Below are 14,051 nucleotides of genomic sequence, written 5' to 3' on the forward strand. Positions count from 1 at the left end.
AAATATGTGGCCTATAATGAAAAAACATAAATTACAATAACTTGCACAAATTTATTTGAACTTGTATACCTGAAAAACCATTAAAAATCAGGTTCAAATTTGTAATAATTTGTAAGTTATGGCGGAAACAATAACTTGGCTCAAATTGTAGCTCTGATACCATTTGTTATGATACTTTCAAAAATAAATGCAGAAAACAGCAAGATAGTGGATCATTTGGAGGCGAGAACCTCCAGTAATCAGAAAATAATATATGAAGTTAGTATTAGAATTTATGATTTTTTGGTAAAGTCTCTCTCTTCCTTGTATATATGCACAACTATGTAGGGACACACCCTCCATCCAACTAAATCATCTTAAGGAATAACTAAAAATTATAAATGAAACTATCGAGGTTAAACATACTGCAAGTGCTTATCCTTATTATACTTAGGCATATCAAATAGTAGGATCATAACAACGTGTGACATCCTAACTCAAGTGGCATCTTTTCTTCATTAATTCGTTTCCTTTGTACAATGTCTCCCTTGGTACTCTGCTGACTTTACCATCGTGGCTTGACCTCTAAACTCCTCTTTGAATTTGCCAATCCACTTCCTTGGAGACATCCCTCTAATTCACATTCACTCTCAGCTTATCAACCTCCTTTTCATTGTACAACTCTGAGTGTATACCACCATGTCAACAAGCACTCCTTAAACCTTGTCCAACGTGCAACATCCCAGCCTGGAGTAGTGCCACCAAATCTCAGCTACCTTGCCTCTTGTGTCTGATGCCCCTTTCAATACTTTGCCAACTTGCCAATTTGGCTCATCCTCTGAACTCCCCGAATTTGTCAATGCCATCCTCTTTTGGCATGCTTCCACTAAGTCCTTTGTTAAGTTTGGAATCAGATTTATATGGTTAGGTAATTTTAAAATTTTATTTGTACATTGGTCACAATCTGATATCAATTGATGATATCAATTAAATCCTTCGAATATGATTTGTATGTAAGTCACAGATCAGTTTGTAGAATTCAATCTGCTTCTTGTATATGTCACCAATCTGCTGTATGTATGTGCCACGATATGTAATATATTATCCAAATGCCTTTCAATTTGTATTGTATGAACGAACTTATAATTCGATGATAATTACAGACTGCTTGTTTATATGGAACCACCTGTAGGTAAGTATCGATCTGCACTCCTATAGTTCCTTACCGTGCTAAGGAAATCATATTGTCCATAAATATGATTTCCACGGGCTTCCTAAGGGCCGTGTCCCTTAACACGAAATGGTGGCACTAAAACAATTTGTAACGATTCATTAGTGAATCGAAACACTAACTAACAATGCAATTTACCTTAGCCATAACCATTACTAATAATCACCGAATAGAGGAAAACGATAAGTGATTAGATCAATAACAGATAGTAATAGATGATTATGACTAATTCGAAGATCGAAGCTATATGCATTCAACAGATATAACGATTAGTATATTCCGACCGAAGCTATACGCATTCTAACATCCTTGACTCAGTCATTGTTTGATTCTGATCTCGTGATACAAATCCCTATCCCATCCCTTGGACTTCTAGGCCAACATGACGGCCCTGTCACTTTACTTATCAGTGTTCTGACACTCTCTGTGTAGACTGCATCCATACGGGCAAGGTTTTCTTCTTTCCCTCAACTTACACTTCCATCACTAAGCCATATCGTTCCCTACTTTTTGCCCCACCAGCCATATTTGCCTAGCATGGCCTAGCCATGATCTCCTGCTCTATGTTCCCCTACTGCATGTCTCCTCCACCTATGTGCCTTTTCTACTGTGGTCTCCTGCCATGTCTTTCTTTTTTGCTCCTTGGACCAATGGCTCAATCATTTTCCAACATCTTGAACTGAAATTAGAAAAGCTACTATTTTATGCCTTGACATTGGTTTATATATTTCTTGTATTTTGAATGCAAACATTAACATACGTTCAAACTCAATAAATATGATTTTTTTTGTAGGTACCATTCATCTATTTATATATAAATTGGAGTGAAAGAAATTTACTATTATAAGATGCTACATTAACGAACCTGTTAAGAATAGTTTACAATTCATGCTTCAGCTAAATATTGCAAAACTGACTTTCTCATTGTAGACATTGGTGATGTATTTAACTTCGTAGATTTTGAATTCCTCTTATAGATTTCATAAATTCGACTTTCTAATAGTCCATTAATCAAAATTTGACATACGACGGTTGCAGGACGTGGTTCATCCACATTTATAGGACATTTGTGATGACTTCTTGAAACTAAATATAATATTTGGTGAAGGATCCTCTGTGATGGATGCTCGAGATAGAATATTTAGTTTTCTCATTATTTAATCATGATATTCGGGATGGTCAACTTCTTTATAGCTTTGGGATATATACATAAGTAAATTTTATATATTAATGGACGGTGCTCATTTTTGACACTGCAGTTATAAGGCAGCCAGGCATTAAGAAGGCGTTGGGCATTCCTATTATAACTGTACCACCAGAACCTGCTGAGACTTCGGTTATGTCTTACAGCCCTATTCAGAAAGGTCCACCTTCCTCTTCTCTAGTCCATCAGCGGATGAAAGCACTAGAGAGAAAAGCAAAGATTAAAAGGCATGGCAGGAAGAGGTGATTTTGGACCACGCAATGGGAGTACAAATTTGTAATGGTGTTTTCCATCTTTGCACAGATTTTGTCCTATTTCATGTTCTGTTTAGATTTTATTTCATCAGCTGTTTAGATTTTATATTATCAGAGGCTTAGGTCCATGTTGGGAATTTTACCATACCAAAATGGTAAATCTTAAAATGGGATGGTAACTGTCGATCTATTTGACTATCTCCTGTCGATCTTTTTGACTATCTTAAGATACAGCTCTACATAATTCAAACTTTGGTGCAGACTGGGATCATAAGCAATGAGACGTCAGTCAAGGCGGTAAATATGGCTGATGCAAATAAATATAAGTTTAGCATGATGCAAATAAATATAAGTTTAGCATATTATCATATCATTCTTTTGATATTTTAGTGGTCAACGAATAAAATTATCCAAGTCTGATTGGATTCCTTGAAATCAACTTATGTCAGAAGTGACATAGATGTTGGGTCTGATTGATAATTTAAAACATTAATATTTGAGCTAGTTGTTGAGTTTCTTAATTCTCTTTTAAAAATAGTTTTACTGAATTTAAATTCCATGGGTGATAAATATTCAAAAGATTGTGATGGCCGAGACTAGGGACAAGATACATAAATCTAGTGCAGGAAGGGGATATATATAGACGCGATTTCTATTTATTTTTTATTGTGTATATCCCTATACATCACTTATTGGATTCAAGGCAAATTAGATTTTGACTTCAAGAATCAAATTAAGATGAAAAGGATCGAAATTTTATACATCTATAATAACAACCAAATCGCCAATAAAAGTAGCAGTTCAAATGATGGCATCTCAAGTATCAAGCCCGATGAGTGTTAAAAGATAATATTTAATTGAAAGATTTGGGGCTGCAGTTCAGAGAAGAATGATTCAAGGTTTGCTGGATGCTTGGCTAAAGAGAAAAGATAAAAGTGTTTCTCTATGTGGCGGCCCAATCATAGGAAGGGTTACTTCATTTTTATGTTGTGTGTAGCAATTGAACTTTGAGTAATTGAATTTTGAGTATGTAGCGGTTATATGGGATTTCACAGGATTTTCATTTTCTAAGGTTTGAAGGTGCGATTCATCACACAATTTGTTATATCAGCACGTCTAATAAGAAGTATCTTTAAAATGGATTTTTAAAGATTCAACCAAAACTTAATCATGGAATTTGTATTAGTTGAACAAAAATGTATCATTTGTTGTTTGGATAGTACAATATTCTTATTTAAGAAATAACTTATATGCAACTTAAATGATATCCATGCTTTAACCATAAATCTTGTTATCTCTAACATTTATATCCAACATAATGACCCAATAGACGAACTTAAAAATACCATTTATTGTTAAAAAATTACACATTAAAATTCTGCAACTTTTCTGTTTGACAACCTTTCACATTTCAGGATAAGATACAAGACATTTATTATGCTTGCCTTTTATATTTGAGATAGGACAAGAATGAATATGAAGTAGCTGGCTAGTTTTGAGAGCATGCAGTACTTATGAGATTTTGTAGGATATACATTTAAAAAATAAAATGATATAGCCTTCTATCTTTTCACAATTGAAGTTTGGAGGTGTGATTCATCGCACTTGGCATATCAACAAGTTTAGTGAAAAGTGTCTTGAAAATGAATTCTTAAAGATGCAACTAAAATTTAAGCATGAAATTTAGTTGTAGTTGAATGAAAAAAATTCATTTGTTAAAAACAATATCGATATGAAGTAGTTGGCTAATTTTAAGAGCATGTAGTACTTATATGAGATTTTGTAGGATCTCCATTTAAAAAATAAAGTGATTTTGCTTCTTATCTTTTCACAATTGAAGTTTGGAGGTGTGATTCATCACACAACTTGACATATCAACAAGTTTAGTGAAAAGTGCCTTGAAAATAAATTTTTAAAGATTCAACTAAAATTTAACCATGGAATTGGTAGTAGTTGGAAAAAAATGTCATTTGTTAAAACATCATATTCTTATTTAAGATATAACTTATATGTGTTAATGCATAAATAGCTTTGGTAAGATAAATGATTGAATGAGAGATAAATGAAGTCTCTCATTCAATCATTTATCATATCGATTATTTAACTTCAAATGATAAGCATTCTTTACTTGTATATAATTGTTCATTATCATAGAATCCCGATTGGATAAACTATTATACTATTTGCTTTCACCGATTATCAAATCGAGATAACCATTGCAAATCTGATTTGATGATTATCGGGTAGATCGAACATCAATTAGTATTGATGATTATTTATGCTTAAACCGATTGTTATCGAGAGATATAATAAACACACACCGATTGATATCGAGTGTTAAGGCAAGCTTTTGAAGTGTTAAATGCAATCATACACCGATTGCTATAACATTGATGGTTATCGAATATAAACATACATTGCTTGGTTAATAAACATGATCAAGTGATGTCTTGATCGGCCATGTCCAAAAGACATGGTCAGTCAAGGCGTCGCTTGACCGCACCTAGCCCACTATATATGTCAAATGGTATGTGTGAGAATGGACATCAAAATTTATAAATGCTCCTCTCACCTGCCACATAAAAGAAGATAATCAAATTCATATTATAACTCAACAATAGATAAAACAAGATAATACTAAGTAGAATATAACTTGCATATTGAATGTAAATTGAACATCATTTACATGGTATCAGAGCTATAGTTAAATCGAACTCGAGGCTGTTCAATTTTACGTAAAATTCAAATCAAGCATATATTCAACATCACGATCCTATCAATGGCTAGCGCTATCAGATTTGAAGACAGACTCGCAGGAGGTGACGACTTCTCCGCATGGAAATTCAGAATTCAAATGATTCTAAAAGAAAACAAAGTTGAATCATTTGTAAAGATTGAAACTAAAGAACCTGAGACTGAACTTGACAAAGCAATTTGGAAAGAAGGAAATGATAAGGCTATCAAAATCATAGATGATGGGGTAAGGAACAACATTATGCCCATTATAAAGAAACATGAAACAACCTTCAACATGTTCAAAGCACTTGAAGACGTTTTTGAAATATCGAATGCCAGTAGAACCTTGACTCTAAAAAGAGAGATAAATCACATAGCCATGATGAAAGGGGAATCAGTCAATGCCTACTTCATGCGAATATCTACCTTAAGGGATGAACTGACGACCCTTGGATATGAGATCCAAAGCAAAGAATTAACCTTCATTGCTTTAGATGGGTTGCCTATCATCTGGGAAACATTCGTCCAAGGCATCAGTGCAAGGGATAACTTCCCAAAATTCAATAGGCTAAAGGCTGACTATTTCCAAGAGGAATCAAGGCAAAATAAGAAAGGGATCAAACAGAAGAATATAGATGAAGATCTTCAAGTTCTAACTACGAACTCAAACAAGAAAGGGAAGCAGAAGCAATTCAGGAAGAGAAAAGGTCGTCACGACAAGAATTCCTTCAAGAAGGACCTCTCTCAAATTCAGTGTTACAGATGTGACAAATTTGGGTACTATGTTGCCAAATGTCCAGAAAGAGCTAAACAAGCCACATTTGCCAAAACAGGAAAATCCAAAAGGGAAGAGGACTCCGAGAAGTATGTACTCTATTCAACTCTCGCAAATCAAGCATCAAACAAAGTGAACTCTTGGGTGATCGACAGTGGCTCATCTAGACACATCACAAGATTCAGAGAAGTACTAGACTCCATGAAAGAGGAGAATGATGAGGAGGTAACCGTCAGAGATGACTCTACACACCCCGTCAAAGGAGTTGGAAACTGCACCATCAAACTAAAGTCAGGTGTATCATTACAACTTAGAGGAGTGCTATATGTTCTAGGCATTAAGAGGAATCTGGTCTCAATATCAGCACTGGAGGACAATGGATATAGAGTGACCTTCATGGACAACAAAATATTGGCTTGGCCAAAGAACTCATCCATCAAGAAAGCTAAAACAATTGGTCAAAGACAAGGCTACTTGTATGAGCTATGCACAGAGCCCAACTTAGCTCTAATTCATGAAACTATAGATGCCAATGAAATTTGGCATAGAAGACTAGGCCACCTAAATTTTAGAGCTTTATCATCTATGGAAGACCTTGTCACATGTCTACCTAAGCTAAAACAATATCATTCAGGGGCATGCACAAGATGTGCCCCAGGTAAAAATACTAAGAGTGCTTTTCAGAGTAGGACTAGGAAAACAAGTAAAATTTTAGGGTTAATTCATTCTGATGTATGTGGACCTATGTCTGTAAATTCATTGGGGGGATTTCTGTATTATGTAATATTTGTTGATGACTACTCTAGGAAAACCTGGATCTACTTTATGAAATGTAAAAAATCAGAAGAGATCCTTAATAGGTTTAAAGAATTCAAATCACTAACAGAGAACTACTCAGGAAACAAAATTAAAACCCTAAGAACTAATTATGGGGGAGAATACACATCAGAATTATTTAAAGAGTTTTGTAAAACTTCAGGGATTAAGAGAGAGTTAACAATACCTTACAACCCTCAACAAAATGGGATAGCAGAAAGAAAAAATAGGACAATAGTTGAAGCTGCCAAAGTTATGATTCTTGATCAGAATCTAAATATCAATCTTTGGGCAGAAGCAACTAGCACTACTGTATATATTCAAAACAGATGTCTTCACTCTCATCTTGAAGACAAGACCCCTGAGGAAGTCTTTACTAAATCAAAGCCGGATATTAGCCACCTTAGGATTTTTGGATGCCCTATCTATATTCATATACCTAAAAAGAAGATTAAAATTAGAGCCTTTTGGAAAAAGGGGAATCTTTGTAGGATATAGTGAAACCTCCAAGGCCTACATGATATATATAATTGGGCAAAAGAATATTGAACTAAGTAGGGATGTGATCTTTGAAGAAGAGTTAGCCTTCAAAAGAGCCCAAAGCTCTTTAGACCCTGAAGTCTATATCCCCAACCCCAGCTTGGATAGAGATTCTACTTCTGAGCTTCAGAGGGAGAATCCTGAGGAAACTATAAGTGAAACTCAAAGTCCACCTAGAGAAAACCTCAAGAAAAGACCACTATGGGCCACCAAGACTGTAGAAGAAGCTCAGAAGTTTGTTGCTCCTTTAGGAACCTTCAGGGAAAGCAAAAGGCCTAATAAATTCACTAGCTATGTTGCCCTTATGAATGATCTCTCTAAAGCCGAACCAAACAATGTATCAAACGCACTTGAACATCAAGTATGGAAGGATGCCATGTCCGAAGAGTATCAATCCATTATGAAAAATGATGTTTGGGAGATTGTTCCTAGGCCAACTAAGAAATATGTGGTTTCATCTAAATGGCTTTTCAACATCAAACATGTTGCAGACGGCAGTATTGAAAAACACAAAGCCAGATTTGTAGCTAGAGGGTTCTCACAAAGGGAAGGAATAGATTATGAAGAAACCTTTGCACTTGTTGTCAGGTATACATTAGTAAGAGCTATATTAGCCATTGCAACAACAAAGGGGTGGAAGGTACACCAGACGAATGTTAAGACAACTTTTCTAAATGGTGAGATTTCAGAAGAAGTCTACCTAGAGCAACCTGAAGGGTTTGAAATTCATGATGCAGAGTCTCATGTGTGTAGACTCAAGAAAGCTCTCTATGGGTTTAAACAGGCTCCTAGTGCTTGGTATGAAAGAATTGACACCTATCTCTCAGGATTAGGCTTATCCAAAAATGATGCAGATCCTAGTCTCTACTACAAAAGAAATAAAGGTGATATGCTAATATTGATTTTATATGTTGATGACTTATTAATCACAGGAAATGATCACCTTATAGATCAATGCAAGAAAGATCTATCCAAAGAATTTGATTTGAAGGACTTGGGACTCCTTCATTACTTCCTAGGATTGGAAGTATTGCAGAATTCTGACAACATTATACTAAACTAAGGAAAGTATACCTTGGATATTTTGAAGAGATTTGGAATGCTAAACTGTAGACCCATGACCTCTCCTATGGAAACCAATTTACATAAACTTAAAGAAGCAGTAGCAGAGTCACAACCCACTGATCCTACTCAATACAGACAGATGATTGGGTCCCTGATGTACCTAGTAAATACAAGACCAAATATCTGTTATGTAGTTAATGCTCTAAGTTAGTTTATGTGTGAACCGAAGGAGATACACTTGGTTGTAGTAAAACACATTATGAGATACCTACAAGGTACCCTAAACCTTGGTCTCAAAAATGAGAAAGTTGATATAGACCTACATGGATTTGCAAATTCAGATTGGGCTGGAAGTGTGACTGACAAGAAAAGCACTTCAGGGTGTTGGTTCAGTCTAGGTTCAGCTATGATATCTTGGATCAACAGGAAGCAGTCTTCTATAGCTCAAAGCTCCACCGAGGCAGAATACATTGCAGCTTCTATGGCTGCCCGAGAGGCAGTATGACTTAGAAAGTTGCTTGTGGGGTTGTTTGGAGAACCTATGAAACCCACTATTATACACTGTGACAACCAAAGCTGCATAAAAATTTCAGTAAATCCAGTGTTTCATGACAGATCCAAGCATATTGAGATTCCATACCACTATGTGCGAGATATGGTAGACATGAATGCAATCCAAATAGAATATGTTTGTACGGGAGATCAAACTGCAGATATTCTGACCAAACCTCTTTCCAGAGTGAAGGTTGATCACTTTAGAAAAGGTTTAGGTATGATAGAAAGGTAATTTGCTTTGTAATATGTATTTGCATATCTATAAGATGTTTAATGTGTAAACTTCTTTGTCATGATAGGACATTTTTGGATTTTATCCCTTGGGTTCATATCTGAGAGGTGACGATCTCTCAAGATATTGAACACTTGTATGGAGACATTATAAGGTGACGATATTATAATGTCCAAACCAGTTATCGTGTTGGATCTGTAGTGTATCATGGATGAAGCCATGATTGTGTTGTGGTAAAACATTCATATGAGCACTTACCATAACTTGGATAAAGGTGAGAATTGAATATTTTCTCATATGATTATCCCTAAGTATTGCGTGCTTAGGCAATACTGATATCACATGCTAAGGTGATATCCTGTCATCACAAGATTAATGTGATAGACATTTTGTATCACGTGGTTAGGTGATACTTCATATTTTGTGAGTGGGTGATATGATCCCCTAGAAAGTTAAAATATGTAAAAGAATGCTAACTATCATTTGAATTGTGATGCTTGATACACTACTCTTATTTATCTTACCTAGCTAAGAGGGAGTGTTAATGCATAAATAGCTTCAGTGAGATAAATGATTGAATGAGAGATAAATGAAGTCTCCCATTCAATGATTTATCATATCGATTATTTAACCTCAAATGATAAGCATTCTTTACTTGTATATAATTGTTCATTATCATAGAATCCCGATTGGATAACCTATTATACTATTTGCTTTCACTGATTATCAAATTGTGATAACCATTGCAAATCCGATTTGATGATTATCGGGTAGACCAAACATCAATTAGTATTGATGATCATTTATGCTTGAATCGATTGTTATTGGGAGATATAATAAACACACACCGATTGATATCCGGTGTTAAGGCAAGCTTTCAAAGTGTTAAATGCAATCATACACCGATTGGTATAACATCAATGGTTATCGAATATAAACATACACCGCTTGGTTAATAAACACCATGCACTATTGTTATAGTGAATGGGCACGATCAAGTGATGTCTTGATCGACCATGTCCAAAAGACATGGTCGGTCAAGGCATCGCTTGACCCTACCCAACCCACTATATATGTCAAATGGTATGTGTGAGAATGGACATCGAAATTTATAAATGCTCCTCTCACCTGCCACAAAGAAGAAGATAGTCAGATTCATATATTAATTCAGTAGTATATATATAACAAGATCATTTTAAATAGAATATAACTTGCATATTGAATGTAAATTGAACATCATTTACAATATGCAAATTAATTGATTTTAATATCTTTTTGTATTCATAAATCTTGTTCTCTAATTTGAATATCCAACTCAAATAACTCAATAATTTTACACAACTATTTCTTGTTATAGAAACAACACATTATTTAAAATACGATTTATATTCAACTTTAAATAATTTTATGATATTTACCCACAAAACAATAATACTTGTTTAGATGAGTTTTCTTAAGAAATGACATAATTATACTTGTAGACACATAAAAATTTTCATTAATTTGCCTGCATTTAATTTCAAATTTCTCATCAGGTGAGTCATTCTTACACTATTATTTTTCAATAATTCATTATTCATAATTCTCATCTTTTATTATATTATTATTAATATCTTACCATTTATCCATTAAATTTATTAAATAAAACATTATATCATATTCATGCATACGCCTTCATGCATTCACCTTATATACATTTCTCTATTTATTTAATAAAAACCCTTTAATATCCTCTCCTACCACTTACCATTTCCCATTTACCACTCTTCTTCCCTATACCACTCATCTTGCACTATCCCATATTCATCCCACAACATGAACTCGCTCGGAGAAAATCTATTTAAACAAGTCCCTCTCTCTTATTTGAGCATCTCATCTTTATGCATCGAACTTATGTCAGTTTGCATTCGTCATCATCTTTGCATTTCATTTTCTTTAGCTTCCTTTGCATTAATCCTCTTGAAATTTCCAAAAAACCATAGCTTCTTGTGTGTTCTTCCGAGAGCAATATTATCTACATAAGATCTTGGTTTAAGGAGTGCAATGGAGTAGATTGTGTAACATGCATGTGTGTTCTTAGTTTAGATTTTAATTTGCATGTGTGTTTTTGACAAGAAAAACTTCATTGTTGGATGTTGGAACACTGAATCTTGTGTTCAATCCATTTCCTCCATCTACAATGCTAGATAATTATGATATCTTATATAGAACAAAAAACATTTATTCCACTTGTTAATCACTGTATTTAATATTTATTTGTCTGACATTAATAAGTTTTCATGCGTTCAAGCTCCATTTTCACAAGCATTTATTTGTTGATTTACATTTGGAATAATTATTGATAATATATAATATAAGTATGTTGCAAGACCAAAACCAATAACCACAAGTATCATGTCGACAATAGCACTAGACTATTGGCACCTCTTTTAATTGCTTGGAATTGGGAAATTGAGACATTTTTATTGATGTGATATTAGAGGCCAACAATATCAAGAGTTTCCTCCAATTAAAAACATGTTAAACTTGATATTACCTCTTTTGGACACAACTAAATAAGCTTGCCAAGTTGGGATTGCTATGCATAGAACTAGACATGACCAACCCCTTTACTTATGATACCTACTTCCTCACTATTCTCTTGCTTATTTAGTTGTCATAGAAACATGGAATAATTAACCTTTTCTTAAAAAAAATTATATATATTATAGGTAAAAATGGGATTTGAAAGGGCTCAAATGCGCTTATAATAGACAAGAAAGACAAATAAAACTCACATGATGTTATTGTTGGTAAGTGTCCAACATATCCCCTCGAAAGCCTAAATAGATGTATCTTTTGGAAGAAATGACTAGCTCAACTCCCTATAAGTGGTATCAAAGTGGGGTGGCAGGTTCAAATCCCCTTGAGTGCTGTTGAGGGGGAGATTGTTGTTAAGTGTCCAACATATCGTCTCAAGATTTGTGACATGGCTTAACAACCTCCTGTGAGATCCTTAATTGGGATGGTATCTGTTTCCTGAACAAATGCATCTTTTGGGAAACTACCATCTCAACTCCCTATAGAAGGTCGGGCATAAGGAACGCTAGAGGGCCAATGAGTACAGAGGGTCTTTTCTAATCTATATATCATCCCAAAAATAGGCATTAGACCTATAACCCATCTTCCATTTGATCTTTTTCTCAAAAAATGGTTTGAATTTGATTACATTGTTCTAGATGTTTGAGTGAGGAGGGAAAAAATCCAAAGAGTGTGAATATAGAGCTTCCCCATTCAATAGATACTTGGTCTTGGGAATACCAATAATTTCAAACCAAAGGTTGTCTTGTTTTAAGAATATCTAGCCAACCTTCACAATAAGAGATTTATTGAGGGGCCTTAATTTCCTCAAGTTGAGACCATCTTGGAGATTCGACATACAAATGTTAACCTAAGAAATAACATCTATCGTTTATTTTTCCTCAATGCTAGACCAAAGGAATCGATGTTGAATTTTCTCAATTTTGCCAGTCATATATTTAACATTGAGAGAAAATAAACAAGAATTATGTTGAGAGAGAATTTAGAGAGTTATAACTTACTTTCTTGCCTTAGCAAAAACCGTTTCCTTCTTGCTAATTTTGTTTGGAATTTATCCAAAAAGGATCTCCATAGATTAACATTGTTTCTTCTTGTAAAGTGGGGCATACCAAGGTAAATTGAAGAAAACCTTTTGATTAGACAACCAAAAATTCTTGTGATTCTTTCTTCTCTCTAGAGGATGTTATGGAAAAAATAATACTCTTATTAAATTTTATGCACCACCTCAAACTTTAGCATAATTTTTTAACATGATTATCCATTGCTTATCCTCATTAAGTGAAACATCTCCTAGAAAGATAGTGCCATTTGTGAATAGTTGATGTGAGGTGTACTGCCCCTCCTTGATTCATCTTTCTTTTGTGCATTGATAGACTTGCTTAGACTCTTTGATGATGTTTTGATTGGTACTTATGGCTTTATTTATATCTCAAATGCTTATGGTTGATGCTAGACATTTCTTATTGACATATGATAGATTATGATTTATGTGGATGATAATATATCTTGGATTATTATGATGGTTAGACTTATATATTGGTGAACTATATGCACTCATTATACATGTATGAATTATATTGCTTTAGTGCTAACCCAACTTCATGATCATATTGGATGAGATGGTGTGATCATCATGGTTGTTTTACTACTGTATTCATGATAAAGACAATATCATACCACTCGTCACGAGTATGATATGATGTCGTGATTCTCTTTCACTTGTCTGATTATATTATTATTTGTGTGATGTATATGTTGTCTTGTGGATATTGGTGGTTGCAGGATTGTAGGTACTAGACATCGTCTCCACCTGGTCTCACAGGTCTGAGTGTGTCTTTAATTCCAATGACAAGTTGATCGGAGGTGACATGAATTCCTTCTACACACTCTAGGCTTAAGTTGATACCCTGTTAGTTTTAGTGTGTTGGCAAGAGTCATCTTGTTAAGTGTCATGTGGTATGTTATTCAACCCCATGTCAGGTTGCATTGTGGAGTTGTAGTTATTAGTTAATAATTAATCAATTCATATATTTTATTAATATTAAAATTAATACAATGTATGGTTTCAATATTTAATTATTATT

At 34.3% G+C, this 14,051-nt stretch overlaps 1 protein-coding gene across 1 annotated transcript in view; it reads left to right on the forward strand.

Annotated features, from left to right (window-relative positions):
- Window positions 1-3,033, forward strand: part of LOC131026686 (mitochondrial inner membrane protein OXA1) — a 129,592-nt gene extending 126,559 nt beyond the window's left edge. The window contains exon 9 of the mRNA XM_057956640.2: window positions 2,470-3,033. Coding sequence (XP_057812623.2) covers window positions 2,470-2,660 — 191 coding nt within the window. The 3' untranslated portion in view covers window positions 2,661-3,033. The remainder of the gene's footprint in view (window positions 1-2,469) is intronic.
- Window positions 3,034-14,051: the final 11,018 nt, after the last annotated feature.

Source organism: Cryptomeria japonica, chromosome 8 (genome assembly GCF_030272615.1).
Source record: "Cryptomeria japonica chromosome 8, Sugi_1.0, whole genome shotgun sequence".
Lineage (NCBI taxonomy): Eukaryota > Viridiplantae > Streptophyta > Pinopsida > Cupressales > Cupressaceae > Cryptomeria > Cryptomeria japonica.